At 39.5% G+C, this 18,991-nt stretch overlaps 1 protein-coding gene across 1 annotated transcript in view; it reads left to right on the top strand.

Annotated features, from left to right (window-relative positions):
- NLN (neurolysin) overlaps positions 1 to 18,991 on the top strand; it is a 94,298-nt gene that overhangs the window by 49,778 nt on the left and 25,529 nt on the right. Inside the window, exons 5-9 of the mRNA XM_068990612.1 lie at positions 946 to 1,048; positions 2,178 to 2,338; positions 6,134 to 6,269; positions 9,191 to 9,557; positions 18,769 to 18,970. Of these exons, the coding sequence (XP_068846713.1) occupies positions 946 to 1,048; positions 2,178 to 2,338; positions 6,134 to 6,269; positions 9,191 to 9,557; positions 18,769 to 18,970 (969 nt within the window). The remainder of the gene's footprint in view (positions 1 to 945; positions 1,049 to 2,177; positions 2,339 to 6,133; positions 6,270 to 9,190; positions 9,558 to 18,768; positions 18,971 to 18,991) is intronic.

Below are 18,991 nucleotides of genomic sequence, written 5' to 3'. Positions count from 1 at the left end.
AGGTTCAGAAGCTCAGCTACAGAATTAACTCATTCTTCAAGATAGGATGACACTGCACAGTATGTGTTAAGTCAGCAGTCTCAAATTTCATGTGTCTGCACATCACCCGGAGGGCTTGTTAAAGCTCTGATTATATAGGACCCCGCCTCTTGAGAGTCTGTTCTTCAGTAGCTATGGTGTGGGTCTCCAGAGTGGGCACTTCTAACAAGTTCCCAGGTGATGTTGATGCTACCTGTGAGAAGCACGCTTTGAGAAATTGTGTGGTTTATGTAAGTTTTATAATCTAGAATTTTTAGAAGAATGGGACAGGTTAATAAATTCTCTCATGTGTTTTCTTGTGATTTCCCTCCTATTGCTTTCTTTGATCTTCCACCTAGTACTTTTCTTTCCCCACATCTAGTACTTCTTAAACAAATGTTAGGGCCCATAAATCACCTTTATTTGCAAATGCTATATAAAACTAAAACATAGCCTGTTTTCCTAAGGAACCATGGAATTAATTACTCGGTTCTTACGGCTTCATTTACTTCAGTACCCAATACTGACTTACTAAATTAAAATTTTGGATTGGAAAAGATTAAAAGTGTTCATTATCAATAGGCTACCAGATTCATTCATTTATTCAGCAGCTACTTACTGTATATGTACCATGTGCCAGACTCTGCTTTCACTATACCTCCTAAATATATTTAGTTCTTACAAATTTATGCCTGATTTCTAACACATTACCAGGATTACCTTTCTGTACATATTACATACAGGTTCTCATGGACACAATGTAGAAAATTGCATAAAACTGTGTTATCGAGCACATCTCTAAGAAAGTAGAGAGAGTTGGGTACAGAACCTAGTCTTCATATAAAAGTGAAGCTTCCTTGACTGATGGAGATAAGAATGAAAGTTGCATTTTATTGTTATTGTCCTGTATTTGTATCTTTGTTTCAGGAAATTAAAGCAATGAAGAAGAGAATGAGTGAGCTATGTATTGACTTTAACAAAAACCTCAACGAGGATGATACCTTCCTTGTATTTTCCAAGGCTGAACTTGGTAAAACTTTGTTGTTTTTTTAAAAGAAGTCTATAATTTAGACAAATAATGTCACCCCACAGTTTACCAAATCAAAGTTAAAGAATTCTTTAAAAAATGTACCTTCTGCAGAAACCACCTGGAGAAGGCAATGGCACCCCACTCCAGCACTCTTGCCTGGAAAATCCCATGGACGGAGGAGCCTGGTGGGCTGCAGTCCATGGGGTCACTAAGAGTCGAACACGACTGAGTGACTTCACTTTCACTTTTCACTTTCATGCATTGGAGAAGGAAATGGCAACCCATTGCAGTATTCTTGCCTAGAGAATCCCAGGGATGGGGGAGCCTGGTGGCCTGCCGTCTATGGGGTCGCACAGAGTTGGACACAACTGAAGTGACTTAACAGCAGCAGCAGCAGAAACCACCACCCGTTGTAAAAAAAGCACAAGCAAACCACACCTCACTTTTAGGCTTACAAGAATATACACTGTTTGTAGAGACAGTCTAGAAGAAATTTTATAATCTTGCTTGACAGCTCATGCTGGTGTTTAACAGCCTTCGGTGCTTTGAAAATTTTTTGCCTCACAGTACTCTCTACACTGTAACTTAAACTGGCGTTTAGTTGCTGAGTCGTGTCTGAGTCTTTTGCGACTCCATGTATGATAGCCCACCAGGCTGCTCTGTCCATAGGATTTCCCAGGCAAGAATACTAGAGTGGGCTGCCATTTCCTTCTCCGGTGGATCTCCCCGACCCAGGAATCAAACCCGCATCTCCTGCATTGGCAGGCAGATTCTTTATCACTAAGGCACCAGGGAAGCCACTACAACTTAAACTAGTCTTTTCTTATTTGTTACAGATTTGCGCGGGGGGTGGGGGGGCTTAATTTTGCCTATTCCTCATCAAAATGCCATCTGTACAAGTGCAGTGAAGCCTGGTCGTATTTTGAATTACCATCTCCCAGGCCACCTGACCTCTAACTGCTACCCCATTCCAGTAACATCAAAGCAATATTATAAGGATTGTCATTATTTTACTTGAATTTCAGTTACTCCACAAAAATCCCTAGAGCTTCTTAAAGGCACCATGCCAGTGCTAAATAAACCAATCATGAGTGGAAAAATTGATGTGTGAGAAAATGATTTTTTGCAGGTGGTCTTCCTGATGATTTCGTTAACAGTTTAGAAAAGACAGATGGTGACAAGTATAAAATTACTTTAAAATATCCACACTATTTTCCTGTCATGAAGAAATGTTGTGTACCTGAAACCAGAAGGAAGATGGAAATGGCTTTTAATACAAGATGCAAAGAGGTATTATAAATGTTTGCCTTTTCTTTTGTTTTTACAGAAGATGTTAAGAAAAGGGTTTGCTCTGTTCACCAGTGTTGAAGTTAGCTCAGAAGTGGATTCTGATTTCTCCATGTAAACATGTTTGTGTGAGGGTCATGCCTCCTAAATCCTCAGACTTACAAGACTTAGCTTTTGGCTTGTTTTTTGGCAACGTTCTTAGTGTGACCATAGGTTCAGCTGTTCTAATGCAGATTGAATGGGTTAAAGAAACTAACGCTTGTATTCTTCTTCCAAGTCAACAATCTAGGGCTGGTGGAATAACTCTAGTCGATAAGTGACTTCTAAGGCCAGTGTGTCACCATTTTCAAGCCTGTTGGTAAATGGGAAAATACAGAGCAAGCATCTTCAAGAAGAAGACCTGGAAATGACATACATAAACTCTGTTCACATTCCATTGACCTAAATTCCATCATATAACTGTATTCAACTGCAGGGGAGGCTGGGAAATAGAATCTTCAGTTGATAGCCATTTGGTCAGCTAAGGGCACTCTATTACTGAAAGGAAAAGAGGAAGAATTAGAAATGAATTCTCAGAGTCAGCTAGCCAGCTCCACCACAGTCTGCCTCTCTGGCTATCCAAATGATCATGAGTACCTTTTTTTCCTTTCCCCCACACAGAAGCCATTGACCATATGTCAGATCCCAACCAGTTAACTGCCTTTAGCTCAAAGACCAGAATCTCTAAGCGGCACACAGTCCTCCCCAGTCACAGCTTCTCGTGACCTGGCCACCTGTGAAAGGGTGGAACACTTGCCTGGCCCGCTCCGACACGCACACACCCCCAGTGGTAGAACAGGAACAGAAAACCACACTAAAGACTCCCATTTGAAAAAGGAAAGAGTGGAAACAGAGCAGGCCCCTACCAGTTCTCAGGAAGAGTCTGGCAGAAACCGTAGGGATTCCGAGCTCTGTGAAGTTTCCCGGGATTGCCCGTTGGACTTACCTGGGCCTCCTTTCTAGCAAGAATTCCTTTAGCAGTTGTATGCGGTGGCCCCTGGTTTTGCCTGCAGGGAATTCTTTCTTGTCCATTATCTTCCATGACCGTATCCGAGACAGCTACTGGTATACATTCCTACTGATGCCAGTTTGAAGTCTGAGGGGTATTTTTGTAGGCCAGGCTTACTTATCTTTGGTAATAAAATGCCCTCAGAAACTTAATAGGTTTCTTTTCTGTTTGCTCACAACCAGATTCGTGTTAAAATAATATCCAAACCTGCCAAATTTTTTCTCATACGCAGGCTTCTATATGGTGTCCATCCTCTGGTCCTCACTTTAACGGCGTCTGCTTCAGGGCCCTCTGAAACCATAGACAGCACCCTCAACGCTAATCATAGTTCATTAGCACCGAGCATCAGTCTTTTCTACTGGTCAAGAGGGACAGAGCAATTGCCTTTCCAGTCATCTGATGCCCCAGATCAGGGGCCACGGGCAGAATTTTCTTAGCAGAACTCTTTTCCCTCCGTTTTTGCAAACTGACCAGTTCTCACTTGAGCTCATCTCTCTTGTGTAATCTTTCCCAAAGCAGCACATACCAACAAACATACACCAATATTATTAGTTTTCCCAAACAATCCCCTCAGAGCTAAGACTTGGTAGGTAACTGGCTTGCCTTCCAAGTTATGGTGAGCAACAATTTTTAAACAGATGTTATCTATGGTATACTGAGTATTACCAGCTTCCTACGTCTGTGTCCTCACCTTCCATCCCTGTAGGTTTTTCATTTCTGTTATAGCAGCACTCTATTCCTATGTTTAGTCTCTGTGGGTTTAGTCTCTGTAGGATACAGATTAAACCGGTGTACAAAGTCAACCGAAAGCACAGTGACTCAAATAAGATAAAAATTATTTTTCTTCAGAAAGGATTAGTGGATACCAGGGGCCAGAGAGACTGGGAAATTATTGTTACCAAGTTTCTATTTAAAATGTCTTAGAAACAACGGTAATGGTTGCACAACAGTATAAATGTAATTGCCATGAATTGTACACTTAAAAATTGGCTAAAATGGTATATTTTGTGTTGGGTGTATTTTACTACATTTTTTTAAGGTTTTTATCTCTTACAACTTAACAGTACAGAGGTGAGTGGTCCAGAGCTGGAAGCTCTGCTGTCCTTAGTATGTGGCTTCAAGGTCATTGCTCTCACTTTCAGTCCACAGCTAGCAAGACAGAGATCTATAATGACCCAGAAATTTCTCTCATCGCCTCATTTATGTTCTGTTGTCCCATTGTGTATCACGTGGCCACAGCAAGTTTTAAGAGGGGCTGGGAAAGGGAGGCAGGTGACCATGTACCCAGCAAGCTCAGAGAATTCTGCTACTAAAAGGAAGAATGGGGGAATAGATATTGGGAAAGAATTGGCAGTCTAAGGAGACTGGAAAGGTGAAAGAGACTCAAACTAGGTAACTTTGGAACTTCTGTGTTTCTCACATCCATGTTTCCATTCTAGTTTTAAAATAATAATAATTATAATGCATAATTATGTGCTGTTTGCTCTAGTACCAGGCATTTTTCTCTGGGCTTTACTTATATTCTCATGTGAATCTTCATGATCACTCTATAATGTAGCTACTTTTATTATGTACATCTTCCAGATGAGAAAACTGAGGCTTAGGAAGATTGAGTGACTTGCCATCATTTTGACAACTAGTAAATGGTGGAGCCAGATTTTGGTAGTGTGATCTTACTTAGAAGCATGTCTATAAATAATTTGATGATTTAATAGCAATTTTTTTTTTACCTCAACATTTCTTTACTTTCTCTGGGAGATTATTTTTTCCTTTATTGTTAAGGAAACAATAAAGCAGTATCACTATTTGCATTTTAATACAAATAAAATATTTAAAATGTGTGTAATAATTTGAGAAAATCCCTAAAACATTAAGCATAGAGTTCTGTGGCATTAAGTACATTCATATTGTTGTACAGCCATCGCCATGTATCTCCAGAACTTTTTCATCTTTCCCGACTGAAACTCTGTACCTGTTGAACATAAACTTCCTTCTCTCCCCACCCACCAAGCCCCTGGCATACATCATTTGACTCCCGGTCTCCATAAATTTAACTACTCTAGGAACTGCATATAAGTAGAATCATACAGATCCATAATTTGGCTCAGATCCATAATTTGGCATGTGTCAAAATTTCTTTCCTTTTTAAGGCTAAATAATATGTAATATGCACTAAATATTTTTTTTAATCCATTCAGCCATTGATGGACATTTAGGACGCTTCTACCATTTGGCTATTATGAATAATGCCACAGTGAACACAGTTATACAAATATCTGAGTCTCTGTTTCCATTTCTTTGGGATGTATACCCAGAAGTGGAATCACTGAATCATATTGGAATTCTTTGTTTAATTTTTTGAAAAATCATATTACTGTTTTTTATAGCAGCTTTGCCATTTTCATTAGCAATATACAAAGGTTCTGGATTTTCTACATCATAATCAATGCTTATTGTTTCCCTTTTTTTTAAGGGAAATAAATTTAACAGTATGTAAAATTTTATTAAGACCCTCATTGCTATCTCCTGAGATTTAAAAGATCAATTATAATTTCAGAAACAAAACTGGATCATGAATCCAAAAAAAAGTCTATAACACTGAAATGGAATAACTTACTAGTTGAGATGCCTAAAAATATTTGACAGTCTTACCAACCTGAAAGTAATGTAATAGCTCTTCTTTTTAGTGCTTTGGATCCAGTTAATTATTGACCTTTATTTTGGTTTTTATTGTTGTTGTTTATTCCTAGGAGAACACTGCCATCCTGCAGCAGCTACTCCCACTGCGGGCCGAAGTAGCCAAACTGCTTGGCTATAGCACACACGCTGACTTTGTCCTTGAGATGAATACTGCCAAGAGTACGAGGCATGTAACAGCCTTTCTCGGTTAGTCCTCTTTTCTTAATTTCTCATGTTGCTGTTTCTTTTTTTTTAATGACTGTCTTGCTGCATGGCACCAACTTGACAGAGGGCCTCAAAACCTAACGTGCCCTTGAGAATATTATTTTTCATTCATGCAAGAGAAATGTATTGATCACCTGTTATGCATTAGATACTGTCCTTAGTTCCAAGGGTTGCTCATTGTTTATATTTCGGTTATGGTCCTTGTCCTTGCTTCATTCTGTCTGTATCTTGATGGGGATTTCTGTGTTAATTCCTAACGAGATACCTGGAGACCTACAAGAAGGTTAGCCTTTGGCTTTGTTCAGTGTCAGTAGGTGTTTGTCAGCTACAGCATGGCTGCTTACCAATCAATGTGTGTGAAATAAGCTACCAGAGAAGACAAAAATGATGAGTGGAACATACAGGAACAACAATATTTTATGTTCCAGAAGCCACTTGTTAATATGTAAAAGAATATAAGATAATAGGCATCAAAACTGTTATTTAATAACTGTCTTCACATTCATTTAAAATCACTTTTTCATTAGTCTTCTTAAAACCACAGTTCTTATGTCCTTGACCTTTAGTCTTTGGCACTCTGTCGTGCTTACTCCTCCTAATCTCAGTGTCCCGATTCCAGCAGTCACTCTGCTATTCTCTTTCATTTTAGGGAAAGTGGTTGAATAACAACCATTGTAAAGATACTAATTTTTGTTTTTATCTGCTCTAGTCAGAGTTTCAGTTCAGTTCAGTCGCTCAGTCGTGTCCGACTCTTTGCAACCCCATGAATTGCAGCATGCCAGGCCTCCCTGTCCATCACCAACTCCCGGAGTTCACTCAGACTCACGTCCATCGAGTCCGTGATGCCATCCAGCTATCTCATCCTCTGTCGTACCCTTCTCCTCCTGCTCCCAATCCTTCCCAGCATCAGAGTCTTTTCCAATGAGTCACCTCTTCGCATGAGGTGGCCAAAGTACTGGAGTTTCAGCTTTAGCATCATTCCTTCCAAAGAAATCCCAGGGCTGATCTCCTTCAGAATGGACTGGTTGGATCTCCTTGCAGTCCCAGGGACTCTCAAGAGTCTTCTCCAACACCACAGTTCAAAAGCATCAATTCTTCGGCACTCAGCCTTCTTCACAGTCCAAATCTCACATCCATACATGACCACAGGAAAAACCATAGCCTTGACTAGACAGACCTTAGTCGGCAAAGTAATATCTCTGCTTTTGAATATACTATCTATGTTGATCATAACTTTTCTTCCAAGGAGTAAGTGTCTTAATTTCATGGCTGCAGTCACCATCTGCAGTGATTTACCACAGTATGATTTATTTTTTAACTTTCTCATCGATCCCATTCAGACTTTATTTACTTCTGACTACGAGTGTATAATTTTATTAGCTTAGTTAAGTTGGAAACAGTGCATAATGTATCAAGATCAGCATTCAGCCTGAAATTTAGACCTCTGTGTTCTCAATAGCAATACCTTGAATTACTAATGTATATGCTGGCATTGTATATAACATGTAGCAGCTGTGCCATAAATGGTACTATTCATTATTATGTTATTCATTCATGAGACATTTATAAAATAACTGCCCCTAATGGAGTGGATGCTACATGGTTGGACGATAGAAAAGACTAAGACGAGGTTCTTTTCTCAATGAATTTACCGCTGAGTGGAAACAATAGAAATGTGAAGTGGTAATTGCCATATGTTCTGATGTATTTTATACAAGAAAATGGCTCAGGGAATTAACAGGTTTGGCGAGAATGTTTCCCTTAGTGGTGATTGTACATACCGAACATTTTCCTTAATTAACTTAATTTTTGAAAACAGTTTCCCCTCTTTTTTAAAATTGGCATATTCCTATCTGAATCGTCCTCTTGCTACCTGTATTTACCCGTTCTCTCACAGGCCTAATCAGAACGACATCTCTCTGCATCTTCCATGAGTTTCCTCTTTTCACCTCACAGCCCTCCTCAAGCCTCTGCATTCACCTCATTATGGGTATGCTACCCAGACATGCACGTCCCTTACAGAGCCAACATTTTTTACCTCACATACGTAACGAATTGTGGAGACCAAACACATAATAAAAGCATACTGCTTTAGCCAAATACAGTGAAATAGTCAAAAACCGACCACAATATTAAATTGCAGCGTCCACCTGAAAAGTACAAATGCTGTGTCCAAATAGACCTTCTTCATAGGAATGGAGTAGTTATTAACTGAATCCATGGCTGTCAAAGGAACTGAGCAGTTTCCAGTAATTCTGATCATAGGTCACATCTGATTTGTCTTCCCTAGCTCTGAGGAGCCTAGGGGCTTTCCCCAGGGCTCTGTGGTAAAGAATATACCAGCAGTGCAGGAGACACAGGAGACTCAGGTTCAACCCCTGGGTCAGGAAGATCCCCTGGAGTAGGACATGGCAACCCACTTCAGTATTCTTTCCTAGAAAATTCCATAGACAGAGGAGCCTTGCAGGCTACAGTCCATGGGGTCACAAAGAGTTGACACAGCTGGGCACATGGAACAGACAGAAGAGCCTAACTAACCTCACTGAAAACTAATCATGTACATAAAGAGTAATTTAGTTTCACTATCACTTCGTTGAGTTCTGTGAGATAAATTTCAGCTTTGTTGATGCTGTGAGGAAGTTGTGGCCTGATTTGGGTTGTGCCCAAAAAAAAAAAGGACAGTGAGCCATAAAATACAATTAGCCTGAAGAGAACAGCAGCGCTGTCATAATAAAGCCTGCTTTCCTCTCTCCCTCCCTCTTTTCCCCTCTCCTTCCTTCCTCCTGATTTATCTGTATTGAGGGTCACAAAGGAGGAAGCACCATGCTAAACTACTGGTGGCATGTATGATTATGCTTGCTCCCTAGAGCAATGAATTGCTAACTTTTCCCTCTTCCCCACAGATGATTTAAGCCAGAAATTAAAACCCTTGGGTGAAGCAGAACGAGAGTTCATTTTGAACTTGAAGAAAAAGGAATGTGAAGAGAGAGGTTTTGAATACGATGGGAAGATCAATGCCTGGGATCTCCACTACTACATGACTCAGACAGAAGAACTCAAGTACTCTGTAGACCAGGAGACCCTCAAGGAATACTTCCCAATTGAAGTGGTCACTGAAGGCTTACTGAACATCTACCAGGAGTTGCTGGGACTTTCATTTGAGCAAGTGACAGATGCTCACGTTTGGAATAAAAGTGTTACACTTTACACTGTGAAGGATAAAGCTGCAGGAGAAGTATTAGGACAGTTCTACTTGGACCTCTATCCAAGGTACTGAGGATCACAGTGGTGAAAGGGACCTTGGAGATTCATCTCCTGCCCAGATTGAGACTCTTGTCTTTCATAATTCTCATACGTGATTCCTAGAAAAGGGATTAAAAATGTGGGCTCTGAAGCCAGAAAGTCTAGCTCCATCACTTACTAGGCAAGTTACTTAATTTTTCTCTGCCTCAGTTTCCTTATATATATTATAGGTCCTATGGGAGTGGGATGGGAATACCAGTCATACCTGCTTTGTAACGTTGTTGTTAGGACTGAAATGGTTAATCACATGCAAAGATTTTAGAAGACTGCTCAGAACACAAGTGCTTGATAGGTGTGAGCTTTCATCATCACCATCATGATCATCTAGTTTGTGTGCTGCGTTTCTTAATTTACTTATTTATTTTTATAATTAGACTCTGGTTTTTGTTTTTTTACTGTGCCATATGTCTCGCGGGACCTTAGTTCTCTATTCAGTTCAGTTCAGTTCAGTCGCATCTGACTGTTTGCAACCCTGTGGACTGCAGCACGCCAGGCTTCCCTGTCCATCACCAACTCCCAGAGCCTACTCAGACTCATGTCCATCATGTCGGTGATACCATCCAACCATCTCATCCTCTGTCATCCCCTTTTCCTCCCACCTTCAATCTTTCCCAGCATCAAGGTCTTTTCCAGTGAGTTGGTTCTTCGAATCAGGTGGCCAAAGGATTGGAGCTTCAGCTTCAGCATCAGTCCTTCCAATGAATATTCAGGACTGATTTCCTTTAGAATTGACTGTTTGGATCTCCTTGCAGTCCAAGGGACTTTCCAGAGTCCTCCAACACCACAGTTCAAAAGCATCAGTTCTTCGGTGCTCAGCTTTCTTTGTAGTCCAACTCTCACGTCCATACACGACTACTGGAAAATCCATAGCTTTGACTAGACAAACCTTTGTTGGTAAAGTAATGTCCCTGCTTATGCTGTCTAGTTTTGTCATAGTTTTTCTTCCAAGGAGCAAGTGTCTTTTAATTTCATGGCTGCAATCACCATCTGCAGTGATTTTGGAGCCTAAGAAAGTAAAGTCTGTCACTGTTTCCATTAATTCCCCATCTATTTGCCTTGAAGTGATGGGAACAGATGCCATGATCTTAGTTTTCTGAATTTTGAGTTTTAAGTCAACTTTTCCACTCTCGTCTTTCATTTTTATCAAGAGGCTCTTTAGTTCTTCGTTTTCTGCCATAAGGATGGTGTCATCTGTATATCTGAACTTATTGATATTTCTCCCGGCAATCTTGATTCCAGCTTGTGCTTCATGTAGCCCAGCATTTCGCATGATGTACTCTGCATATAAGTTAAATAAGCAGGGTGACAATATACAGCCTTGACATACTCCTTTTCTTATTTGGAACCAGTCTGTTGTTCCATGTCCAGTTCTAACTGTTGCTTCTTGACCTGTATACAGATTTCTCAGGAGGCAGGTCAGGTGGTCTGGTATCCCCATCTCTTGAAGAATTTTCCACATTTTGTTGTGATCCACACAGTCAAAGGCTTTGGCGTAGTCAATAAAGCAAAAGTAGATGTTTTCTCTGACCACAGATCAAACCCAGGCCCTCGATAGTGGAAGCACAGAGTCCTAATCACTGGACTGACAGGGAAGTCTCTGCATTTCTTAATTTAAAATTGACCTCAGAATGTTTATTATTCAGGTACTCTGTCTGCCAATACTCTTAAATCTGTGACTACTCCCTTCAGTCTGGCTGAAAGGCAGCACAGCATTAAGGAATAGCAAGATCTTGGCAATCATTCAAACTTGAGCTGCAGTGCTTGAGTGACATAACCTTTGTGGGTCTCTATATCCACCTCTGTAATACGGGAATGATCTTCCCTTTTCAGGATTGTTCTGTACATTAGATTATTCAATCAATTGTAAGAATTAAAAATATTATTATCTCTGTAGCATGTAGTAACTATGGACTCCACAGTATCTCATCAGATATGAAAGGATTTAGGTTACTCTCTGTGGGCTGCTTTCTAAAACAAAAGCCACCCTGTTGCAATTTTACTAACTAGACCAGAGTAAATAATAGCATCACTTTAGATCAGCAACACATACAAGTTCATAATCTACTGACTTGGGGTGACTTCAAGAAGGGGCCGGATAACTCCATCAGGGAGATAGGAGGCAGAGTTGTCTTATCCCACTGCTTTATGGACTTTCTTTCACTTCTGGTATGATCTAAAGATAAACCCATGCCAGATGTGGATAAGTCTGAATAATGAATAATGTCAGGATATAGTTGGAGGCCAAGAATTCTATCAGGGGAAATCCTTCAACATTGGAGCCTCCTATAACTCTGCCTCGATTCTCTTTCCTTGGTCAAAGGTAGCAGTTCTCACCGCCCCATCCTGCTGTTCCTTTGCCAAGATATAACTGCTGTCTTCTGTACTCAGAGATCTGGTATTGCTACCAGCACTCGTATGGGGACCAGAGAGTGATGTTTCGTAAGGGTAATGACCTAGTTAATAGTCACTTTCTGTCAACTGACATGCTTGCTTCTTGTTTTCTTTGTCTACTTGACTCAAAAAGAGTATATTTGTACTAGGAAAGGAAAGACCAGTTTCCTTCTTTTTAAAATCACATATCAATTTTAATTCATCAAACACTGAGATTCTCAAACAATAGAAGAAACAAAAACTCAAATAGTTACAACATTAAGATTGCCAGGTAATGGCATCTTTTTAAATCACCATCCTTTTATAAACAAAATGTAAAGACTTAATCTTGGAGTAAGGAAACCTCTGAAATTAAGTAAATCAAGTTTATTTTTTAAAAGGAAAGATTAAAAGCCCCTCAGTGGCACTGATTTTTAAATTAGTAGCAGGCCTTATGGCTTTTCATAATGGACCAAGAGGTATAAAATATACCAGGATAAACACTTTCCATATTACTTTAGTTCATTTTCCCCTGTTAAAAATAATATTTATAGATCTGTTTACCTGTTTAAACAATTCATTCTAACTACATGAAATCATTGTAGAAACACTGATGGGCCCTTTGAACATCCAGAGACTAGCTGGCTGAAAATGTCATGAAATTCAGTGCATGGTTTCTGGTGTGTTTGTCCGTGGGTTCTCTTCCTTCCTCTCCCCTTCTCTGTCTGCCTTCCGTTCCCACTGGCCTGCTCACTCCTAGCTCAGGCTTGACCAAGTTCTTTTTGTTGTTGTTGATTTATTTCTACTTATTTATTTCAAATAGATTTTATCTTTTAGCACCCTTCTAGATTCACAGCAAAACTGACCAGAAAGGACAGACATTTCCCATATATTCCCTGGCCCCACACATGTATAGTTCCTCCGTTATCAACATCCCTCACCAGAGTGGTACATCTGCTAACAACTGATTAACCTACACTGACACATCATTATCACCTAAGTTATATTTGGGTTCACTCTTGATGTTATACTTTCTTTGGATTTGAAAAAACATATAATGTCTATAAACCATTAGAGTATCATACAGCGTAGTTTCACTGCCTTAAAAATCCTCTATGCTCTATCTATCCATTTCTTGCCCTGCCACACCAGTCCCTGGAAACTACTGCTCTTTTTACTTTTTCCAAAATTTTGCCTTTTCTAAAATAATGCCATATGTGCTTAGTCGCTCAGTAGTATCTGATTTTTGCAAACCCATGGACAGTAGCCCGTCAAGCTCCTCTGTCCATGAGATTTTCCAGGCAAGAATACTGGAGTGGGTTGCCATTTCCTACTCCAGGAATATCATATGGATGGAATCATATAGCCTTTTCAGATTGGCTTCTTTCATTTAACATTGTGCATTTAGGCTTCCTCCATGTGTTTCGTGACTTAATAGCTCATTTCTTTTCTTTTTAGCACTGAATAATATTTCATTGTCTGGATGTACCACAGTTTATTCATTCATCTACTAAAGAGCATCTTGATTGCTTCCAAGCTTTGGCAATTATGAACGAAGCTGTCATAAGCATCCTTGTGACCCAAGAGGCTTCCCTGGTAGCTCAGTAGGTACAGAATCCACCTGCAATGCAGGAGACCTCAGTTCGATTCCTGGGTCAGGAAGATCTGCTGGAGAAGGGATAGGTTACCCACTCCAGTATTCTTGGGCTTTACTGATGGCTCAGCTAGTATAAAGAATCTGGCTGCAATATGGGAGAACTGGGTTCTATCTCTGGGTTAGGAAGATCCCCTGGAGAAGGGAACAGCTACCCACTCCAGTATTCTGGCCTGGAGAATCCCATGGACTGTATGGTCCATGGGGTCTCAAACAGTTGGACACGACTGAGCGACTTTCTGATTCTAATCTAAGAATCCTTGTGCAGGTTTTTGTGTGGACATAAACTTTCAGTCCCTCTGGGTAAATACCAAAGAGTGCAATTGCTATATTGTTTGGTAAGAGTATGTTTAGTTTTGTAAGAAACTGCCAAACTGTCTGCCAGAATGGATGTACTATTTTACATTACCACCAGCTATGAATGAGAGTTTCTATTGTTCTACATCCTGTTAGCATTTGGTGGTGTTGGTTTTCTGGATTTTGATCGTTTTAATAGGTGTGTAGTGGTATCTTGTTTTAATTTGCATTTCCCTGATGACATATAATGTGGAACAACTTTTCATATACTTAATTAACATCTCTATATCTCCTTTGATGAGGTGTCTGTTAAGGTCTTTGATATATTTTTTAATCAGATTGTTTATTTTCTTATTGATGAGTTTTAAGAGTTCTTTGTATATTTTTGTTAACAGTCTTTTATCAGATGTCTCTTTTATAAATATTTCCTCCTAGCCTATGGCCTGTCTTATTTTCTTGACAGTGTCTTTCTCAGAGCAGAACATTTTCATTTCAATGAAATCCAGCTTTATTAATTTTTTTTCTTTCGTGGTTTGTGCCTTTGGTGCATCTAAAAAGTCATTGCCAAACCCAGGGTCATCTAGATTTCCTTCTGTGTTGTATTCTAGGAATTTCATAGTTTTGCATTTGACATTTAGGCCTGTGATCCATTTTTTGAGTTATTTTTTGTGAAGGGTGTAAGGTCTGTGTCTAGACTCATTTTTTTGCATGTGGATGTCTAGGTGTTCCAGCACCATTTGTTGAAAAAAATTGTCTGGGCTCTGTTGTATAGCCTTTGCCCTTTTGTCAAAAAGAGGTTAACTATATTTATAGAAGTGTATTTTTAATTTCCAAATATTTGGATATTTTCCAGATAGCCTTCTGTTGTTTCTAGTTTGGTTCTGTTATTGTTGGAGAGTGTACTTTATAGCTTTTCAGTTCTTTTAAATTGTTTTGATTTATGTCCAGCATATAATTAGTCTTGGTGAATATTCCATGTATACTCGAGTATGGTTTTCTGTTGTTGAGTTGAGGGTTCTATAAATGTCAGTTAGGTGAAGATAACTGTTAATGTGGTTCAAGTTTTTTGTTATCTCAGCTGATTTTCTCTTGGCCTGTTCAATTAATTTCTGAGAAAGGAAGCCTCTAAATGATTTGTCTATTTCTTCTTTCAGTTCTATTAGTTTTTGCTTTGTGTATTTTTTTAAATTGAAGTATAGTTGATTTACAATGCTGTGTTAATTTCTGCTGCAACAATGTGATTCAATATTATATGTGTATATATATATATATATATATATATATATATATATATACACATTCTTTATATATATGTGTGCATTCTTTCTTTTCTATTATGGTTTATCATGAGATATTGAATTGCTTAGTATATTTTGAAGTTCTGCTTTTAGATATATGCATATTTAGAATTGTTATATCTACTTAGAGAACTGTCCCATTTATCATTATATAATGTTCCTTATTATCTGTAGTAATATTCTGAGTTTACAGGTATTTTCTTTTAGCGCTTTAAAGATGGCATTCCATTGTCTTCTGGCTTGCCTAGTTTCTGACAAGATATGGCGGTAATTCCTATCTTTGTCGTACTACATGCAGTGTGTTCTTTTCCTCTGACTGCCTTCAAGATTTTCTCTTTGTTCCTCATTTTTAGCAGTTTCATACACTTAGGAATATGGGATAATTTTTTTTCTGGTTCTTTGTTTTGTGTTTGTCTTTCTTGGTGTTCTCTGAACTTACTGGATTTGTGACTTTAGTGTCATTAATTTTGGAAAATTCTCAGCTCTTCTTTTGTTTTGTTTGGATTTTTTGGCCTGCACTGCACAGCTTGCAGGCTCTTAGTTCCCCAGCCAGGAGTTGAACCCAAGCCCTTGGCAGTGAAAGCATGGAGCCCTAACCACTGAACCGCCAGGACGTCCCCTAATTTTGGAAAATTCTCAGCTATTCTTCAAATATTTCTTCTGTCCTCTATTCTCCTTCTGAAATTCCAGTTACATGTTTAGTAGGTCATTTGATATTGCCCTGAAGTCTTGATTCTCTCTTCTTGTGTGTGTGTGTGTATGTGTGTGTGTTTGTATGTTAGGTAATTTCTCTTGACCTGTCTTTGGGTTCAATGATTCTTTCCTTGGCTGTAAGAAATCCATCAATGAGACTATCACAGGTATTCTTTATCCTTATTACTGTGCTTTTCACATCTAGCATTTTCATTGTATTCTCATAGTTTCCAGCTCTCTACCAAAATTATCCATCTGACTGTGCAGACTGTCTACCTTTTCCTCAAGAATGTTTAACATTTAACAATTTATTTTAAATACTCTAATAGCTCCAACATTTTTGTCATATGAATCTATTTTTCTTGGTCTTTTTGCCTCTTGACATTGTGTTTTTTCCTTGTGTCTTCATATGCCTTACAGTTGTTTTTTTTTTAAGTCAGATGTCTTATATAAAACAGTCAAGACTAAGACAGTCTTTATACCTAGCAGTGGGCACATACTTGGCTAGACCTTTAATGTGAGTGTCTGATTCATTCTATTTAATACTTGAGCTGGATTTGGGCCTTGTTATTGCTATGCTTAACCTCAGTGAACCCAAAGCTTCAGCTCAGATTCCTGTATGTGTTTAGGATGAGAGCTTATTTGCCAGAGTTTTTTTAGTCTCTGTTCCCTGCTCAATGTGAGTTTGTCCATTTGTTCTGTGCTTTAAAGAGGTCTCTTTTCATGCTCTTGTTCCTCTCCTTGTAGTAGACTGCTATTACTTATTACTAGATCCCTATTAGCCTCATTAGAGGAGTGTCATTTCTGTTGTTCAGATTAAAGGTCAGTCATAGGAAGGCTCTGAGTCCTTGGGTGTTAGGAGTGGGCCTATTCAGTGAATCTGCCCCATCCTCAGCTGTAGGTCTGGGCTGAGGATGTTTTCCTGACCCACCTTCAGAGTAGAGTTTTGTTTGTTTGTTTGTTTTTCTGTTACCATCCCCCGGTAGCAGTGAGGTTTTACCAGTGCTCTTAAGGCAACAGTGTGTTTTGCCTTTAAGGTCCAGGCTCGTGTTCTCTAGGAGAGAGATGAAACAGACCTGGGCAGGGCTCCCTTCCACCAGGCCTGCATCAGCACTGATTCTTTCTCAGGGCTCTCATCCTGCCCCTGATTTTTTGTGTGTACCCAGTAAGATCTGTGGAGAAAACCTTACAAATGGACGCAAAATTTCCCTTATTTAATAACTCCTAGTGGTTCCCTACTTTTGCTGGTCCATCATCAATCTTTATCAATTTGTTAAACATTCTCTTACTAGTGTCTACAAGTTAAACACACACACACAAGCCAAAAAAAAACAAAGTGCTTGCTTCCTTTCTCTCTATCCTTGGAGGCATCTATCTTAGATTGTAGGTTGCCCTTCAACTTTCACTTTATGATGGACTTCCCTGGTGGCTCAGAGGTTAAAGCATCTGTCTGCAATGCAGGAGACCTGGGTTCGATCCCTGGGTCAGCAAGATCCCCTGGAGAAGGAAATGGCAACCCACTCCAGTGGGTTGAATCCCATGGACGGAGGAGCTTGGTGGGCTACAGTCCACGGGGTCGCATAGAGTCAGACACGACTGAGCGACTTCACTTTCACTTTCAAGAAAAGTTGTGATTTGCAGATTGTCCATCATGTTGCTGTAAGAATAGGATCAATGCCCTGTTCAGCTTGATTCTTAATCAAGCTGTTTATTAATGGGAAACTATAAAAAGACTAGTTTGTTTTTGTTTTACCTGAATAACTTCAGCAGGTAAAAAATAGTTATGAGTCACTGAGAAAAGATAATACAGAAAAAGATTTACAAATCAAAACATCAAACTAAACTTATATGTATTTTAGTGCTCTGAGCAAAGAAAAGAGGAGGAAACCTATTCCTACAATAAAGTCTAACAGCCCTTAGCTTCTGGAGAGACCGTCACAGATATCACATTGTCCTAGCATAAATGACTTTATAGTATAATTTATGCTTTTTTCCTGAGGCTAACTAAAACCATTCTGTTTCCAAAATGGCCTGTCTGGTTTATAAAAGGAGCTCATTTAATTATGAGTACTGATTCTCCCTTTATTGAATAAAAGAACAACTCTACTCTCTGGATTTTAGTTTTTATGAGGTTTTTTAATCAATTTTAATTTTAAGGAAAAAGCGCCTAGTAAGTCAAACTCTGTATCTCATATTTCCCTCAACACTATTTAGTGTTTAATGATTCCATCTTTGAAGACAAAAAGCAGGAGCTCGTTAAAATAAATTGGACGTTCAACTATATATACCCTACTTGAGGTATATATTAATTCTTACATTAAGATTTCAACACAAGTTCAGTTCAGTTCAGTTCAGTCGCTCAGTCATGTCCAACTCTTTGCGACCCCATGAATTGCAGCACGCCAGGCCTCCCTGTCCATCACCAACTCCCAGAGTTCACTCAGACTCACATCCATCGAGTTAGTGATGCCATCCAGCCATCTCATCCTCTGTCACCCCCTTCTCCTCCTGCCCACAATCCCTCCCAGCATCAGAGTCTTTTCCAATGAGTCAACTCTTCGCATGAGTTGGCCAAAGTACTGGATGCTTTAGCATCATTCCTTCCAAAGAACACCCAGGACTGATCTCCTTTGCAATGGACGGGAAACCTTGGAAATATACTTCATATCAAGCGATAGTGGGTTTTTTGTTTTTTGTTTTTTTAATTTTCGTTGTTTCATCTTGACAGAACGTTGACCTACTTCATGAAAGGTGAGTTAAATGTTTCAAAGCATCTTCTGTTATCAAATGAGTGAGAGAGGCCATGCCAATGTTGTTGCTCCAGAAGAGTGTTTGTATCTCACCAGTGGTGCTTCTGGTCCCTCAGGGAAGGGAAGTACAACCACGCAGCCTGCTTTGGTCTCCAGCCTGGATGCCTCCTGCCTGATGGGAGCCGCATGATGTCTGTGGCCGCCCTCGTGGTGAACTTCTCACAGCCACTAGCAGGTCGTCCCTCTCTCCTGAGACACGATGAGGTGAGGACTTACTTCCATGAATTCGGTCATGTCATGCATCAGATTTGTGCACAGGTGAGTGATTTTTTTTGTTTG

The sequence above is a fragment of the Capricornis sumatraensis genome, chromosome 18 (genome assembly GCF_032405125.1).
Source record: "Capricornis sumatraensis isolate serow.1 chromosome 18, serow.2, whole genome shotgun sequence".
In the NCBI taxonomy this organism is placed as follows: domain Eukaryota; kingdom Metazoa; phylum Chordata; class Mammalia; order Artiodactyla; family Bovidae; genus Capricornis; species Capricornis sumatraensis.
Note: the sequence above shows the minus strand (reverse complement) of the source record. Positions and strands in the feature narration are given on the sequence as shown.